The sequence below is a fragment of the Lepus europaeus genome, chromosome 8 (genome assembly GCF_033115175.1).
Source record: "Lepus europaeus isolate LE1 chromosome 8, mLepTim1.pri, whole genome shotgun sequence".
Lineage (NCBI taxonomy): Eukaryota > Metazoa > Chordata > Mammalia > Lagomorpha > Leporidae > Lepus > Lepus europaeus.
Genome location: NC_084834.1, coordinates 35,721,345 through 35,736,985, shown reverse-complemented (window position 1 = coordinate 35,736,985; position 15,641 = coordinate 35,721,345). Strand labels below are relative to the sequence as shown.

General features: G+C 37.9%; 1 protein-coding gene across 3 annotated transcripts in view; it reads right to left on the bottom strand.

Annotated features, from left to right (window-relative positions):
- Positions 1-15,641, bottom strand: part of INPP4B (inositol polyphosphate-4-phosphatase type II B) — a 901,292-nt gene that overhangs the window by 149,942 nt on the left and 735,709 nt on the right. For all 3 annotated transcript variants that reach the window (XM_062199561.1, XM_062199562.1, XM_062199560.1), the window contains exon 16: positions 6,764-6,941. In XM_062199561.1, the coding sequence (XP_062055545.1) occupies positions 6,764-6,941 (178 nt within the window). The remainder of the gene's footprint in view (positions 1-6,763; positions 6,942-15,641) is intronic.

The following is a 15,641-nucleotide window of genomic DNA, read 5'->3' as shown; positions in this document are numbered from 1 at the left end:
TTTTTTGAAGAACCTCCATACTGTCTTCTATAATGATTGTACTAATTTACATTCCTACCAACAGTATGTAAGGGTTTCCTTCTCTCCACATCCTCCCTCACACTTGTTATCATCTTATATATAGGAAATCCAAAAGACTCCACCAAAAAACTATTAGAACTAATAAACAAATTCACAGTTAAGTTCCAGGATACAATAACAGTAGCATTTTTTTTCACTATTGTTTAGTAGTATTTCTATCTGGCATCCTATACTAACAACAAGATATCTGAAAAAGAAATCAAGAAAGTAAATCCATTTATAGTAACGCCAAAAATAAAATACTTAGGAGTAAATTTAAGCAAGGAAGTAAAAGACCTATATACTGAAAGAAAAAAAAAATTGATGAAGGAAATTGAAGATCATGCAAATAAATGGGAAGATATCCCATGTTTGTAGGTTAGAAGAAGTAATATTGTTAAAATGTCCATACTTCCCCAAGCAATCTACAAATTCACTGCCATTACCATCAAATTCCCAATGTCATTTTGCACAGATACAGAAAAAAAAAAGTCTAAAATTTATTTGAAGGCACAGAAGACCCATAAGGCAAAAACAATCTGCTTAAAAAAAACAAAGTAGCAGATATCGTGTGCTAGATCTCAAAAAGCTACAAAGCTATAGTAATCAAAAGAGCATGGCAGGGGCCAGTATTGTGGCCTAACATGTTAAGCCTCTGCTTGCAACCCTGACATTCCATTTGGCACTGGATTGTAACCAGCGGCTCCATTTCCAATCCAGCTCACTGCTAATGCTTCTGGGAAAGCAGCAAAGGATGGTCCAAGTCCTTGGGCCCCTGCACTCAAGTGGGAGACCTGGAAGAAACTCTTAGTTCCTGGCTTCAGTCTGGCCCAGTCCTGGGCCACTGTGGCCGTTTGGGGAGTGAACTAGCAGATGCAAGATTGATCTCCCTCTTTCTCTGTAACTCTGCCATTCAAATAAACAACATAAATCTTTAAAAGAAAAAAAAAAAGCATAGTACATATTGACAAATGGAACAAGACTGCCCAGAAATAAGCCCACATATCTATGGTTAATTGATTATTGACAACAGTGCCAAGAATACACAATGGAAAAAGGATGAACTGTTCAGTAAATGGAGTTCTCTTAAACTTCAAATATATATTTTCACCAACTATAAAAAACAAGCCAAAAAACATCTCTGCTCACGAAGTTATTTCTTTTGATTTGGGATGATTAAGATGGACATAAGAATGGTTGAAGTAAATAAATCAGAAATCCATTCTTAATCCTTAAGTAATCAATAGAACCAACATTCTACTCTGAATATCTTTAATTTAGCATGCTAGCTTCCTGGCATTGTTATTACAGAAAACAAAATATTGCTTAGAAAATGCTAAGTTTTGGAATGCAGTACTATAAATTTTTCTTTGAATTAGATTGTTTTGGTACAGTATGTTGAGGATGAAAACACTAGGAATTGGAAGCTGTGAGATTTTCTCAAATATACTGTGAATATAACCTCCTCCAATAATTGCAACAAAATCCACGTTTAGCCAATAACAATTATAATATTGTACAATATACTCATTCTTTTTAATTCTTATGTTGTAAAAATTAAGGGCCATGCTTATGTAGTGTTTGTCATACAGCATCAAGTAAATGCTTAACAGTGCTTTCTGATGAGCATGGTAATAATGACTTGTTAAACAACATCTCTATATATGTTTGGAATGGACAAAGTGATGGGAATTTCAACTGTGAGAAATACCTATATACTACATACATTTAGACTCATATTTTTCTTATTATTTTAGTTTGAATTTCTTTCCGTTAGATTCTCCCATGAGCTCTTCTCTTCCTTTCCCTTTGTTTCTCTTCTTTTCCCTTCTCTTCCAGCCCCTTCCTTTTGAGTCCCTTCCTTTCCCTGCTCTTCCCTCATTCAACACAGAATAGCATGGATTAAAACGAGGAGAATAGAAATGGCATTTTACCTCACTCTATTATCAGCATAGCATACCTTATGCTAAAATCTTGGCTTCACCTTTGTCATTGGGGTTATTTAGATGAACTCAGGGTTTTCCTTGAGTTAGAATCAGATATCATTACATAAATGTATTATTTAAAATTTTCATGTACTAATATGTAGTAAGTAAGCCAAATTATCCATCATAGTATTTAGAAAGAATTTTAAAATTACAATGCAATTTACTTGAGTTTGTGTACACTAGGACTTAAAAATTGCAGAAAATATTTAACGTGAAATCTTAGTTATGTTTCTTCCTACTCACTCGTTTCCTCAGTACTTTCTTTCTTTCTTTTCTTTTTTTTTTGACAGGCAGAGTGGACAGTGAGAGAGAGAGAGACAGAGAGAAAGGTCTTCCCTTGCCGTTGGTTCACCCTCCAATGGCCGCCGCGGTTGGTGCGCTGCGGCCGGCGCACCACGCTGATCCGATGGCAGGAGCCAGGTGCTTCTCCTGGTCTCCCATGGGGTGCAGGGCCCAAGCACTTGGGCCATCCTCCACTGCACTCCCTGGCCACAGCAGAGAGCTGGCCTGGAAGAGGGGCAACTGGGACAGAATCCGGTGCCCTGACCAGGACTAGAACCCAGTGTGCCGGCGCTGCAAGGCGGAGGATTAGCCTAGTGAGCCGCGGCGCCGGCCTCCTCAGTACTTTCTATATAATTTATCATAGCACTCATGGCATACAGCAGTTTAATATACAGAATCTGGAGCCAGATATATAGGGAGTATGTTTATGCACACATTACTTAAGTATGTTCCTCAGTTTCCTCAAAGCGTACAATGAGGGTACTAACAATTCATGTATTTTGGAAGGTAAAATTTTGACAATAAAGGTGTCAAACTCTTGGAGCTATGAAAAGTGAAGACCTTATAAGAGCATTACATAGTAATTAAACTTCAGATAAATGCTAACTATTATCATCATGATCACTATCATTATTATCCCGGATGTTACCAGCAAGAATAAGGAATAACGAGTCTATGACTTATTTCATTCTGTTCCTCTTGTGTCAGGCACAGTGTCTGGACACAGCTTGAATTCAGGAAACACTTTTACCTTTCATAAATTCTGACTGTTTGTTTACTGCTTCTACTAGTGGATGCTTACAGGGATCAATTTTGCTCGGGAACATTAGTCTTAAGTCTTGATTCCCAGCATCAGCAGAGATGATGTGATTGCCTTTGGATCTACAAATATTATCTACTCTGAGACTCCCTAAAGACTCTCTATGCTTTGTTTGCAAGTTGGGTTTCTCTGGTAACTTTTGCTTTTCTGCAACATGATCTGAGTATATGTTTCATTGATAATAATTCCATTGTTATGACCTCCATCTTGAAGGCTTACCTTTAAGAGATCTGTCACCATATCACAAAATAGTCCAAAGCCTCCCTCCACAATGCCCTGGGCTTCCCTCGGCTTTCCTCAACCACCTCAGCTGACTACACAGCATTCTCCCATGTTCCAATAGTCAAAGACTATAAAAAACCTTCAGTGTTCCCTGATAACTATGAATGCAGGTAGTTTCTATTATGCCTTAAATACATATATGGATGAATGCCTAAAAAGAAATAGTTTTTCAAAAATAAAGAGTTCAGAATCAACAAATGACACACAAAGAATAGGTCAGAAGATACAATGTAACATGAACAATCTACAGCATAAGGATTACAGATGATGAAAAATACTTGAGATTCACACTGAACAAGTAGACTTCAGCTGTGTTTGTCAAAAAGGAATAATAAAAATGGGGTGAATATGTTAATTTGTCTTACTTGAGAAAACATGTTACATATATCCCATAAAATCATGTATATATTTTAAATATATACAATAAAATTAATTAGAAAAAACAGGGAGACTTTTGAAAAAGACATAATTTTTATTTACTAATTCATAGTGTGCAAAGCCCTGAAATTTGGGCAGGTGCTGTAGCATAGGGGGCTAAGCCTCTGCAATGGCACCAGCAACCCATATGAACACCAAATTGTGTCCTAGCTGCTCCTCTTCTGATCCAGCTCTCTGTATATGGTCTTGGAAAACAACTGAAGATGCCCCAAGTGCTTGGGCCCCTGAACCCATGTGGGAGACTCAGAGGAAGATCCTTGCATCTGGTTTTGGATTGGCCCAGCTCATGCCGTTGGGCCATTTGGGGAGTGAACCAGCAGAAGGAAGATCTTTCTCTCTATCTCTCTCTTTCTGTAATTCTCTCTAATAAATAAATATAATCTAAATTTAAAAAAAAGATCCCTGAAACTAAAATAGAAAATATTTAAGCCTAAATACTGCTATTATTAAATTATAACAAGATATTACTCAAACTGTTTTTCTTTCATACAGAATTTATAAACTTTATCCTAAACTATGAGCCATAAGAGTCTTCAGGGACTACGCAAAACTGTTAACCTAGACAATTCTTTGAAATTCTAGGCATGAACCCATTAAAGAATATAAGTCTTACAAACTTAACTTTTACAAGTTCCTCTTGGTTTCGAGGGCTGAGATTTATTAGGAGACAAAGCTTGTCTGCTCGGTAACAAACACTGGGGCTGGGGGGAGTTGGGCACTGCTGGATTAAAGGAGCAGAAAACACGCTGCCTCAACCATTGCAGCAAGCTGTAAATGATGTATGAAATGACAAATCCCTTCCCAAGGCACAGGAAGAATATAAATACTGCTCTGTGATCACTGCAGTGATGGGCTATTTGCTAAAATTTTCTGCCTAGGTGAACCCAGAAAAATCTCACCTCATCTTCAAATCCAAAAGAACCAAATGAACCAAAATGAAATTTTATTATTTTACTGTACATAACAACTTGCCACTTTGCTCTTTTTCCTGACCTCTAAAGACAAGTTTTTTGCCCATAGTATATGTACGTGCCTTGCTCCTTACACCAACAAGAAATTTCTGTAACTAAGAAGTTGGTGTAATTAATGTTTGCAATTTAAAAAAGAAAATGTCAAAACATATATATTTAATATACATTATATAATATATATCATAACATATATATATATATATATATATATATAGTATGGAGATATCAAAAAGAGATTCCATTCTAGAGTTAACCAATTCTACTTTGAACCTTGGTTTCATTTAAATACTAAACTTGTACAGCAGCTGCATGACTTTGCAAATTTTTTTTAAAGTTCGCGGAAACTTAGTCTTTTCCTTTGTGAAATGAAGGTATGTTTCACCCCCCACAAATGCGCAAATTAAATGGACATAAGAAATGAAATCCTTGCCGTGACACAAAAGAGGTCCTCCTGAGAGGTGGGTGTTTTCTTTCCTTTTCATGGTGGAGTCCCTGTTCTGGCATGGAAAGGATCCTACATTTCAATCTGGATGTCCTGGGTGAGGATGTTTTACTTTTTAATTTAGGAAACTCACTTGACTTTTTTGAATAGATGCTAGCTAACTTTAATGAAAATAGATACTTGTTTTCTGCTATTAGAAAGGTGTACAATTTAAGCTAAAACATCAAAGAAAAGGACAAGCTATCATGAGCATAAATGATCACATCATAATAGAAAGTACACACACACATAATACCCAAGTTTCTGTGAATCTTTTCTTTGGGGAGAGGAAGAGCCACACTGCTGACTTATTCTCACATTGTAAGATGAGAATTTTCCTTGGTCAGTTTCTTCAAGGACATATTTATTAGAGGTATCTTATAATGAATTACAAGATGTCCTCAGAATGCAGAGGTGAAAGATGAGCACATTGGAATTAGACTCCAGGATACCTGACTGTTACATTTCAAATAAAGCTGTAATTTGTCTTTTTCTTTCTTGGTATTCTCTACATTATGCAGATGCCCTACTTATTTCTGGAAGTTGACACTGAGTATCAATTCCATGCCAGACTAGTTTTCCCTTCAGGAGCAAGGCACATTTAGAAAAAATGAAGGCTTAATTTCTACTACATTTCAAATAATAACCAAGACTTCTGGAAATCTTTAGAACCTTCTCCTAGTAGATCATATTGTAATGAGCTAACTGAGTCAGAGGACTTGCTCTGTGCTCTTAACATCAATCCCCATCTAAGTTCTGCTTTCTTTTTTTTTTTTTTTTAAGGTTTATTTCTTTATTTGAAAGTCAGTTACACAGAGAGAGAAGGAGAGAAGGAGAGGAAAGAAGGGGAGAGAGAGAGAGAGAGAGAGGTCTTCCATCTGCTGGTTCACTCCCCAATTGGCTGAAACAGCTGGAGCTGCGCCTATCTGAAGTCAGGAGCTTCCTCTGGGTCTCCCACATGGATGCAGGTGGATCTCAAACTGGCGCCCATATGGGATGCCAGCACTACAGGTGGTGGCTTTACCCACTATGCCACAGCACCGGCGCCAAAGTTCTGCTTTCAAATGAAGTGAATTCCTACTCAAGTTCCATACACATAGAAATTAGGTGATCACCAGAGGAAAGCAAAGTGATTTTCAAAATCTAATTCAATTCATTTAATAACTAAAGAAAAATCAATCTTACCAAGGAGAAGAGAAAAATATGTATCAAGAAATAATAGGTTTGATTGCCTACTAGGAAAAAATATTAATGTTCAGTAACATTTGAAAAGAGAATGAGGTCAATGCATTTTGATCCTGTGGCAATATTTTGAAGCTTACTTTCAACCTATTCTAATTTACATTTCCAGATACAATGAAAGTTAATGTATGCAGAAAGCAACACCAGTAGGAATTCAAGTATTTCATGTTCCCCACTGTAATGATGATTTGGATCTTACTTTTTCTGAAAGCATCTTTAAAGAATTCTTCAAGCTGTCTGGAGAATGCTGGCTCGCAGAATTAAGCAGTAGGTCTGCATGGGTTGCTATAAGAGGTTGCAGTTGATTGATGTTGCTGAGAACTTCCTTTGCTTTGGCTGTGTTTTCAGGAGAGTAGTAAATAAACTGATATCCAGTACTGCAAAAACAAAGACAATGGCAAGTTACACACACCCCCACACACAAATGAAGAATTTGCAGCCCATGAAACCAGATGTTAAACAATAAACAGAACCTCAAATATCATCACTCCCTAATGAACATATAAGAACTTTTCCAAGTCAGTTTTATGACACCCTAACCATTTTTTTTAGCAAAGTATATTTAAGGACTAGGTACAATAATCCAGTCCATTTTTCCAAACACTAGGAAGGTTTTGTCAGATTCTACACATCAATTACTAGTATTCAAAACACCTTAGTATTAATATAATTAATAATGAAATTGAACCACATAGTAGAGAAGGAGAAGCTTTTATATTTGAGCCAATCTCAATGTAAGCATTGTCTTTCTACTTACTAGCTTGGACAGCCTTCAATTTCCTCAATTGGGAGGTGGGAATAATTATGCAAATAATTCTATAAGGCAGGTGAGATTATGGGTCCACTCATACAAAAGTGATCTAACATAGTGCTTAGGATACAACAAGCATTCAATAACTCTTAGATTTATTTTCTTCCATGATACTGGGCAAGATGGAATGAGGGAAGTAAGTATTAATAGCTGAGAAATGGAAGGAAAATAAATTAATTCCAAATGGGTACATGAATAATTTCATTATATTAAAACATATAGCTTTGTGGCTGGCACTGTGGCACAGAGTGTTAAAGCCTGGGCCTGCAGTGCCAACATTCCATATGGGTGCCGGTTCTTATCCCAGCTGCTCCACTTCTGATCCAGCTCCCTGTTAATGCTCCTGAGAAATCCCTGACTCATATGGGATACCCAGAAGAAGCTCCTGGATCCTGGCTTCAGATCAGATCAGCTGCATTCATAGTGTCCATTTGGGCAGTGAACCAGCAGATGGAAGATATCTCTGAGTCTCTACCTCTCTCTGTAATGCTGTCTTTCAAATAAATGAAATACATCTTAAAAATATAGCTTAAAATTTCATTATCTGATTTTTATTATTTTTGTTCTTTGCTGTTTCTGACCTTTGTAAATAAATCTAAAATTGATTATTCATTAAAGAATTATTAAGTCTTATTATTTAGAAACTTGACAAGTATGTTATGAGAACAGATTGCATAGAGTGAATGCAACTTTGACTAACTTCCTTAGGAAAGATGAAGGAAGCATTCTAGCAGGGAAAGGAGAAAAACAGTCAAATTTCAGCTACTTAGAAGAGGGAGGTCATGGTTAGGGCTCTCACATGATTGGTACAAATTTGTTTACATCCCTATACATTCAACTGTCAAAGCATTTTTTAATAATATCTTGCAGCCTATGTTGAGTATTTATTGAATATTTCTTCTACATTTAACAGCTGAGTTACTTAAATTTCCATAATTCTAATTCTCATTTTGAACATTAGAGGCCAATAAGAAAAAATTAATGTCTAGGAAGCAAATCTCTCCTCTTTCTTTTATACTGAAGAGTTGTCAAGGGAAACTATCAGAATCTTTAAGGAGAGAACTTCTTTTGCAACCATGTAATGAGTACTCATAATTTATTGGCTTTATTTTTTTCTTGGTGCAAAATGATTAAACGGCATGTCCTTGGATGCTCGCGTTATTCAGAAGATAGAGTGAGATGTCACTGAGGGTTACATGTTTATGAAGGCTAAGAAATGTATTGCTAGTCTAAGATTTGTTCTCAGTTTCTTACTTGCAAACTCTTAGGATGTCAGAAGAAGTTAAAACAGTCTATTTATATTTTAATGCAAATTAAGGCAAAGGAGGAATAATCAGGAAGAGAAAAAAGAAATGAGAGTTCCTGCCCTTGATTCTTTCTCTTTCAGTCTCGTCATGGGGTTATCACCCAGGATCTCTACCTAAGCTTTTACAACAAAAATCACTCTGGAATATCCATCTGTTCCTTTGTACGCAGTCTGGATATGTGGTTCAGCCCAGGATAGTTTTAATAGATCACACAACCCTGAGCTATTTTTTCAGAGAACGGTTATTTTAAAAAGACACTGAAGTGTCACCAGGATGGGGACACGTTTGATGCCCAGCAGCTCTGCCAGCAGAAGGCGTGACCCACTACAGACCCAGCTGAGAAAGCAGGGAGTGGCTGCTGCTCTCTGATCCCTCTTCACTCCTCTGTGCTTCTGATGTTAGCATCAGCTTCCTGGTGTGCTCTTATGGGTACTGACAGGCCTCCCAGGAATGAGCCCCAGGCAAGCTAGAATGCTCAAGGTCATGCATGGCCTTCTGTCTTGCTCTTCACATGGCTCTGTGAGTATGTCACTTCTGGCCTCTCTTACAGTCACTCCTACTTATTCTTTGTGACTCCTGTCATTACTGCCTTCTTTACTTATTCTTTGCTAGCAGTTCTCTGTCACTTTACTCCTGAATATTATCTACTTTCATTATCTTTTCTACCTATTTCCTACACTCTAAATTTTCTTTGTCTTTTCTCCATTTTATTCTAATACATACATTTCCAAGATTTATTGCTCACATGTTCTATCCTTATACTTCAGTTCAGTGGTGCTCAAATTTTAACAGGCATAAAATTCATTCTATGAGAACGAAACTTGTGTGCTCATATATTTTAGAAAAGTAGGTTCCTTGGCAACATGAGGAGATTCTGGTTTAGTAGGTTTAGTATTTGTAATAAGAAGTTCAGGATATCCTCATGCAAATGTACAGCTGGGCCTCTCTGTAGACACCTACTGCTGCATCTTGACTCTGAGATCCCCTTTAAACCCTTGGTCATCCTACACAATCATGAGCATGAAAGTTCCTAGTTAAGTTATCCTAATTTTCGTGGGACCAGGTACTTCACAAATTTTACAGAAAAATAATTAAAAGAAATTTCATTTTGGGGCAAAATTTTTTGAAATTCATCCATACCATCCATACTTTACAAAAAATGATTACTCTTCAAAAATGTGCATGCATTTCAAAAATGTTTGCCTCCAAGTACACTTATCTGATAGTTCAATTTAAATGAACACTTCAAATCTCACTCCTTTTACAAGGTACTAGTATATTCCATCTTCATATTCATCATTAGTTGCTTTGGCTTCCTTCTCACAGGTTTTTTTTTCATCTAACATTTTTCTACATTCTTTCATCTTTTCCCTACCAATACATTGCCTATACACCCCCCTAAACACTCTTCTGTCACAGGAAAGAACCCTAACTCCTGCCTACTGCTGATAAGTCCATCTCCTTTGGAGCAGTTTCATATAAGGCATTAGTTCTTCAGGTAAAGTCTAAATGATGAACATCTTACCTAGTGAGGCTGAGAGATTCATTTTCCATAATAAAAGCCAATGTTGATGTCCGGGATGAAATAATATGGTATGGGGAAAAAATCACCATCCACAAAATAATTTTAAGTATACATAAATTTCATCTACCTATTCAGCAGCTTACTCTTAAACATGCCATATATTTTAACAGTTATAGCTTATTAAATGGAAAGTTATGAGTATAATTTAATTATCTAGATAAAATGAATATAGCTAAACACTACTTTATAGTGAGCTGTAATTTAAACTGAGTCCGAGCACTTGAATCAACTATCAGATAAACCAAAAGACAATATATTTGTTCAGACAAAGCATATTTTAAAGTATATGAATAAATGCAAATCATGCGTAAATTGAAATTAGTTTCACATTTTCTCTATTGATGGAGCAGCTAATTAAAGTATATAAAATATATTAACATATGTGCTTGAATATATTATACATTAAAATAATCTGGTTTGATGTATTTAATAATCAATTTAACAGGATACGAACACACAGTGTTTTTATTGGGGGTGTCATAATTTGGAGATGGAAGGAATGACAAAGGACACAGTGAAATATGCACTCTAATTGCTGGGTAAACTACAATTAAATGAAGGACTTCTATATTCTTGAGTGCATGATATATCTCATATCCTTTTGCTGGTTCTCCTTATTTTCCATTTCTAGTACTGGAAGCTCAGTACGTGGAACTCTCCTTTTTAAAAATTTGCATGTTCTTCCTATGTAATCTCTTTTCATCTCGTTGTTTAAATACTTCACTTGTGCCTAGAGTTTTCAAATTCTTATCTCTAGCCTAGACCTTTTCCCTGAAGTCCAATAACAAGTGCTATCCTCCAGACAGCTACAACTTAAAAAGTTTCAAATCAAACTTTTAAAAAAAATTTATTTTATTTATTTGAAAGACAAAGTTACAGAGAGAGGTGGAGACAGGGAGAGAGGTCTTCCATCTGCTGGTTCACTCCCCAGATGGCTGCCAACAGCTGGAGCTGTGCCAATCTGAAGCCAGAAGCCAGGAGCTTCTTTTGGGTCTCCCGGGTGAGTGCAGGGGCCCAAGCACTTGGGCCATCTTCTACTGCTATCCCAGGCCATAGCAGAGAGCTGGATCAGAAGAGGAGCAGCCGGGACCAGAACCGGCACCCATTTGGGATGCTGGTGCTTTAGGCCAGGGCTTTAACCCGCTGCACCACAGCGCCAGCCCCTCAAATCAAACTTTTAATCATCTCCTAGTTCTCAACAACTAGCTCTTCTGTACTCCACCACAATCTTAGTTTATGGAAAGTCCATTTCATGTGGTCTACAACTCTTTTCTTCATCTCCTACTGTTTGTACAATGTTTCAGAAAACACTGCCTGTCTTTCAAAAATATGCTCAGAGTCCAGCCGGGACTAGAACCGTTGTCCATATGCGATGCTGGCAGGCGGAGGATTAACCCACTGTGCCAGGGAGCCAGCCCCAGCACAATCATTTTCTATTGCAGTTGTATACAAACTGATTTTCCTACCACTGCCATGACACCTACTTATTTTAAGATAAGTATCTAGTCAGGGACATTCTTGACTGATGCTTAGGGTTTGAAGGAGGTAGGAGTCATACAAGGAGAGAAAAATGAAGCTGCTCTTCCTTAGTTCCTTATACAAGACCAAATCTTGGGTATTGGGTTGTCAACTGTACCTTCTAACTGCATCCACTGCTTCCTCCATTCCTTAACCCACTTGCTCAAATAAGCTAATACTTTTGGCAGTAGTGGTATGGAAAAATATAAAGGAGAGATGATGAGTAGGCAGGAAGAGAAAAGGTAAGGAAATCAGAGAAGTGAAGCAGGCCTTTGACACAGGGTTAAAAATCACTTCTTGGGATGCCTGCAACCCATAGTGGAGTGCCTGTTTCAAGTTCCATATCCTCTGCTTTAGATCCACCTTCTTGATAATGTGCACCCTGAAGGGCAGCAGACGGTAGCTCTACTCCCAGCTTCTCACATGGGAGATCTGGATTGAGTTCATGGCTTCTCTTGGCTTCTACCTGAGCTTTTGCAGGCATCGAGTCAGGGAACCAGTGTGTGGAAGGTATCTGTCTCTCTCTCTGTATCTCCACTGAAATAAAATGAAAATAAACAGAGAAGAAGGGGCATAGGCAGAAGAGGATTAGGGAAACAACCTTTAGAGTGCTATGTATCTGATTCTATGGCAGAGTTTGTTTTCCAGAGAAAAATCTATTTCCACATTTTTCCCCCAAAATCAAGCACTACTTATATACAAAAAAAGCAGACTCTGGAATCCAGAAGGAGGGATAACCGTGCTCTCTGCTCTGAGAAGAAAAACGTGTGGATAATAAATGAAAATTTACACCTTAGTGCACTTGAATATACCCTTCTGGCTTCATAGGGCTTAACAATGTGCTTCATGAAATTGTAGGAGGCACAATCATACCCCTCTGCTTCTCCCATGCATGCTTTCAATTCTCTGCTAGAAGCGGAGTTTAGAGAAAAGAATGAGAAGGAAAACGGCATTTGTTTTGTTTACCTTCTATGGGTTTCACTTTTATAATTAAATGACTAACATGATCTATACGTAAATTGTTGTTTATTTTTAAAACTACTATTGTTTTCTTTTAAAAAGATATTAGTTTCAGGGGCATTTTAGAATCAGAGAGTGTTTTGATCAAAGTTGGATTCTGCCACTTATTAGCTTTGTGACAAGTGATGCTAATTAAGTGAGAATCATACTCCAAATTAATTTCTATTCAATTCACTCCAAGGAAATTTGTCCATGTGCTCGGATCACACTGAATCTCATTGTGTTGCATTACAGTTTGCAAGATCATACCTGAAATCTCTTGATCGTTAAGACCTCTCTTCAATATAGACACTTTATTTAGACTTATTTCTGCCCAAATAATTTTTCAGCCACTATTAAGTCACCTTGAGGTCAACAAAGTCTAAAGTGTTTTTACTTCCTTCCATGTCCTATTCTTATTTGTCCCTGATTTTGACATATTTTTCTTTGCCACCTTAAAATGACTTCCTCATTTCTATTTCTGTCTACTTTGGCTTCTTCTCTTTTCACGTTCACTCCTCTGCAAAAGCATAACGGGTTAATATCCAGATTAGGTCTGCTGATCCCCTCCAACCTGAAACACTTCTCAACTACTTCCTGGGCCAAATTAATTCACGTGCCAATAAAAGCATCTTAGAAAAGTATTAGAAGAGAAACCATTTCCAAATATACTACAAATGTAAATCTACCTTGATTGTAAACATGGAGAAGGAATTTAGGGGGGATGATCAAAATGTGTAAAAAAACGGATTGGGATGATGTAAAATTCTGTATATTTCCTATAAAAAATCACTGAATTGTACATGTGTAAAAGCACTTTCATGGTAGGCAAAATTTTTTCAATTCTAAAAAAAAAAAGTTTACTTTCCTTCCTAATGATATGCTATTAAGCAATATTTTAATATCAGCCAAATAGCTGTTTTGAAAGCCTACAATTTTTTTTTTCTCCATAAGTGCCACAATGTTTCTGCTGTTTACTAATTCCATAAAACGTCCCTGTGGCACTTACCTAGTTCAGTCACATTGATCTTTCCAGGCAGAGTAATTTAGTCTTTACTGCTATGGCCCACAATCCTTTCAATTCTTTCCTTCACATACTATTCACTCAACAAAAAGTTTTCAAGCTGGTTCCTCTGTGTGCAATAGTAAACCAGACAGATACAGTCCTTGTTCCCTGAGAATGCCCAGCCGAGAAGGTTAGGGCACTGAAGGCTTAAACCAGACAGACAAAGCATAGCTAAGGAATCAGAGAAGACTTCCAGGTGGAGAAGAATTTTAAGCTACCCTCTATGTTTGCAAGTAAGGCAGTTCACTACGGAGGGCAGATGATGGTGAGAGTGAGGAGCAAGAGACAAAGGCAGGGACGCCTCACACGTGGATATAGTAGTCCTCCCTTCTGCAGAGATTCACGGCCTGTAGTCTCAGCTACTGCAGTCTTAATGCCTAAACACAGTGTTTGGACTGTTTTGCTATTTTCTAACAATAAATATCGAATGAAAACCATGATGAAATCTCATACCTTGCTGCTCTGTACCACGCAGGACATAAATGATCACTTTGCCCAGATGATCTATTCTACAGACCCTACACTCCTGTCAGTTACTTACTAGTTTTCTTGGCCATCAAAAAACCCATGCAATGCTTATGTTCAAGTAAGCTTCATTTTATCAAGTAATGGCCCCAAAACACAAGACTAGTAATACTGGCAATTTTATTATTATTTATTAATGCAGCTGGGAAAGCAATAAAAGATGGCCCAAATGCTTGGGTCCCTGCACCCTTGTGGGAGACTGGGAAGAAGCCCTTTGCTCCTGGCTTCAGTTTGGCCCAATTCTGGCCATGGCCACCATTTGGGGAGTGAAGAGTGGATGGAGGATCTCTCTCTCTCTCGCTCTCTCTCTCTCTGCCTCTGCCTCCCTATAACTCTGCCTTTCAAATAAATAATCTTTAAAAAAAGATTACATTTGCTGTTCAGAAATATTAATTCAATCACAATGAAGGAAATGGTTTGCTGTGAGCCAGGCTGGAAGGAAAGTCAGTGACTTGAAAGTTTGGCAGTAGAATATCTTTTTTGACAGGCAGAGTTAGACAGTAAGAGAGAAAGAGATAGGGACAGAGAGAAAGGTCTTCCTTCCATTGGTTCACGCCCCAAATGGCCACAAAGGCTGGTGCGCTGCGCCAATCCAAAGCCAGGAGCCAGGTGCTTCCTCCTGGTCTCCCATGCGGGTACAGGGCCCAAACATTTGAGCCCTCCACTGCCTTCCCTGGCCACAGCAGAGAGCTGGCCACAACAGAATCCGGTGCCCCAACCGGGACTAGAACCCGAGGTGCCGGCGCCGCAGGTGGAGGATTAGCCTAGTGAGTCGCGGCACCGGCTGGCAGTAGAATATGTAAGAGAAAGTGTATCTATGGATAGGATTGCCTAAACCCATAATGCATTATTGAAATTAGTGACTTCCAGATAAATTACAAGGTAGAACTGGTTATTGATCTTTTTGCTCATTTTTTAAAAGTGAAGAAAGACAAGAAAGCTTGTCAAGATTTTGAACCACTGAGGGTATGGTTTTGCTCTTCATTAAGAAAAAGAATCTTCCAGGTAGGTATTCAGTAGAGCAGTGAAGATACCACTTGGGTTGTCCTCATCCCTTATCAAAATGTCTGGGTTTGAGTCCCGCTCCTCACTCAATTCCAGCTTCCTTCTAAGGTGCACCTAGAGGCAGAAGGTAATGAATGGATCAAGTCATTGTGTTCCTATCAGCCATTTGGGAAACCTAATCTAGGTCCCTGGTACCTGGTAGACCTAGCTGTTGTGGGCATTTGAGAAATGAACCAATGGTTGGAAAATCTCAATCTCTGT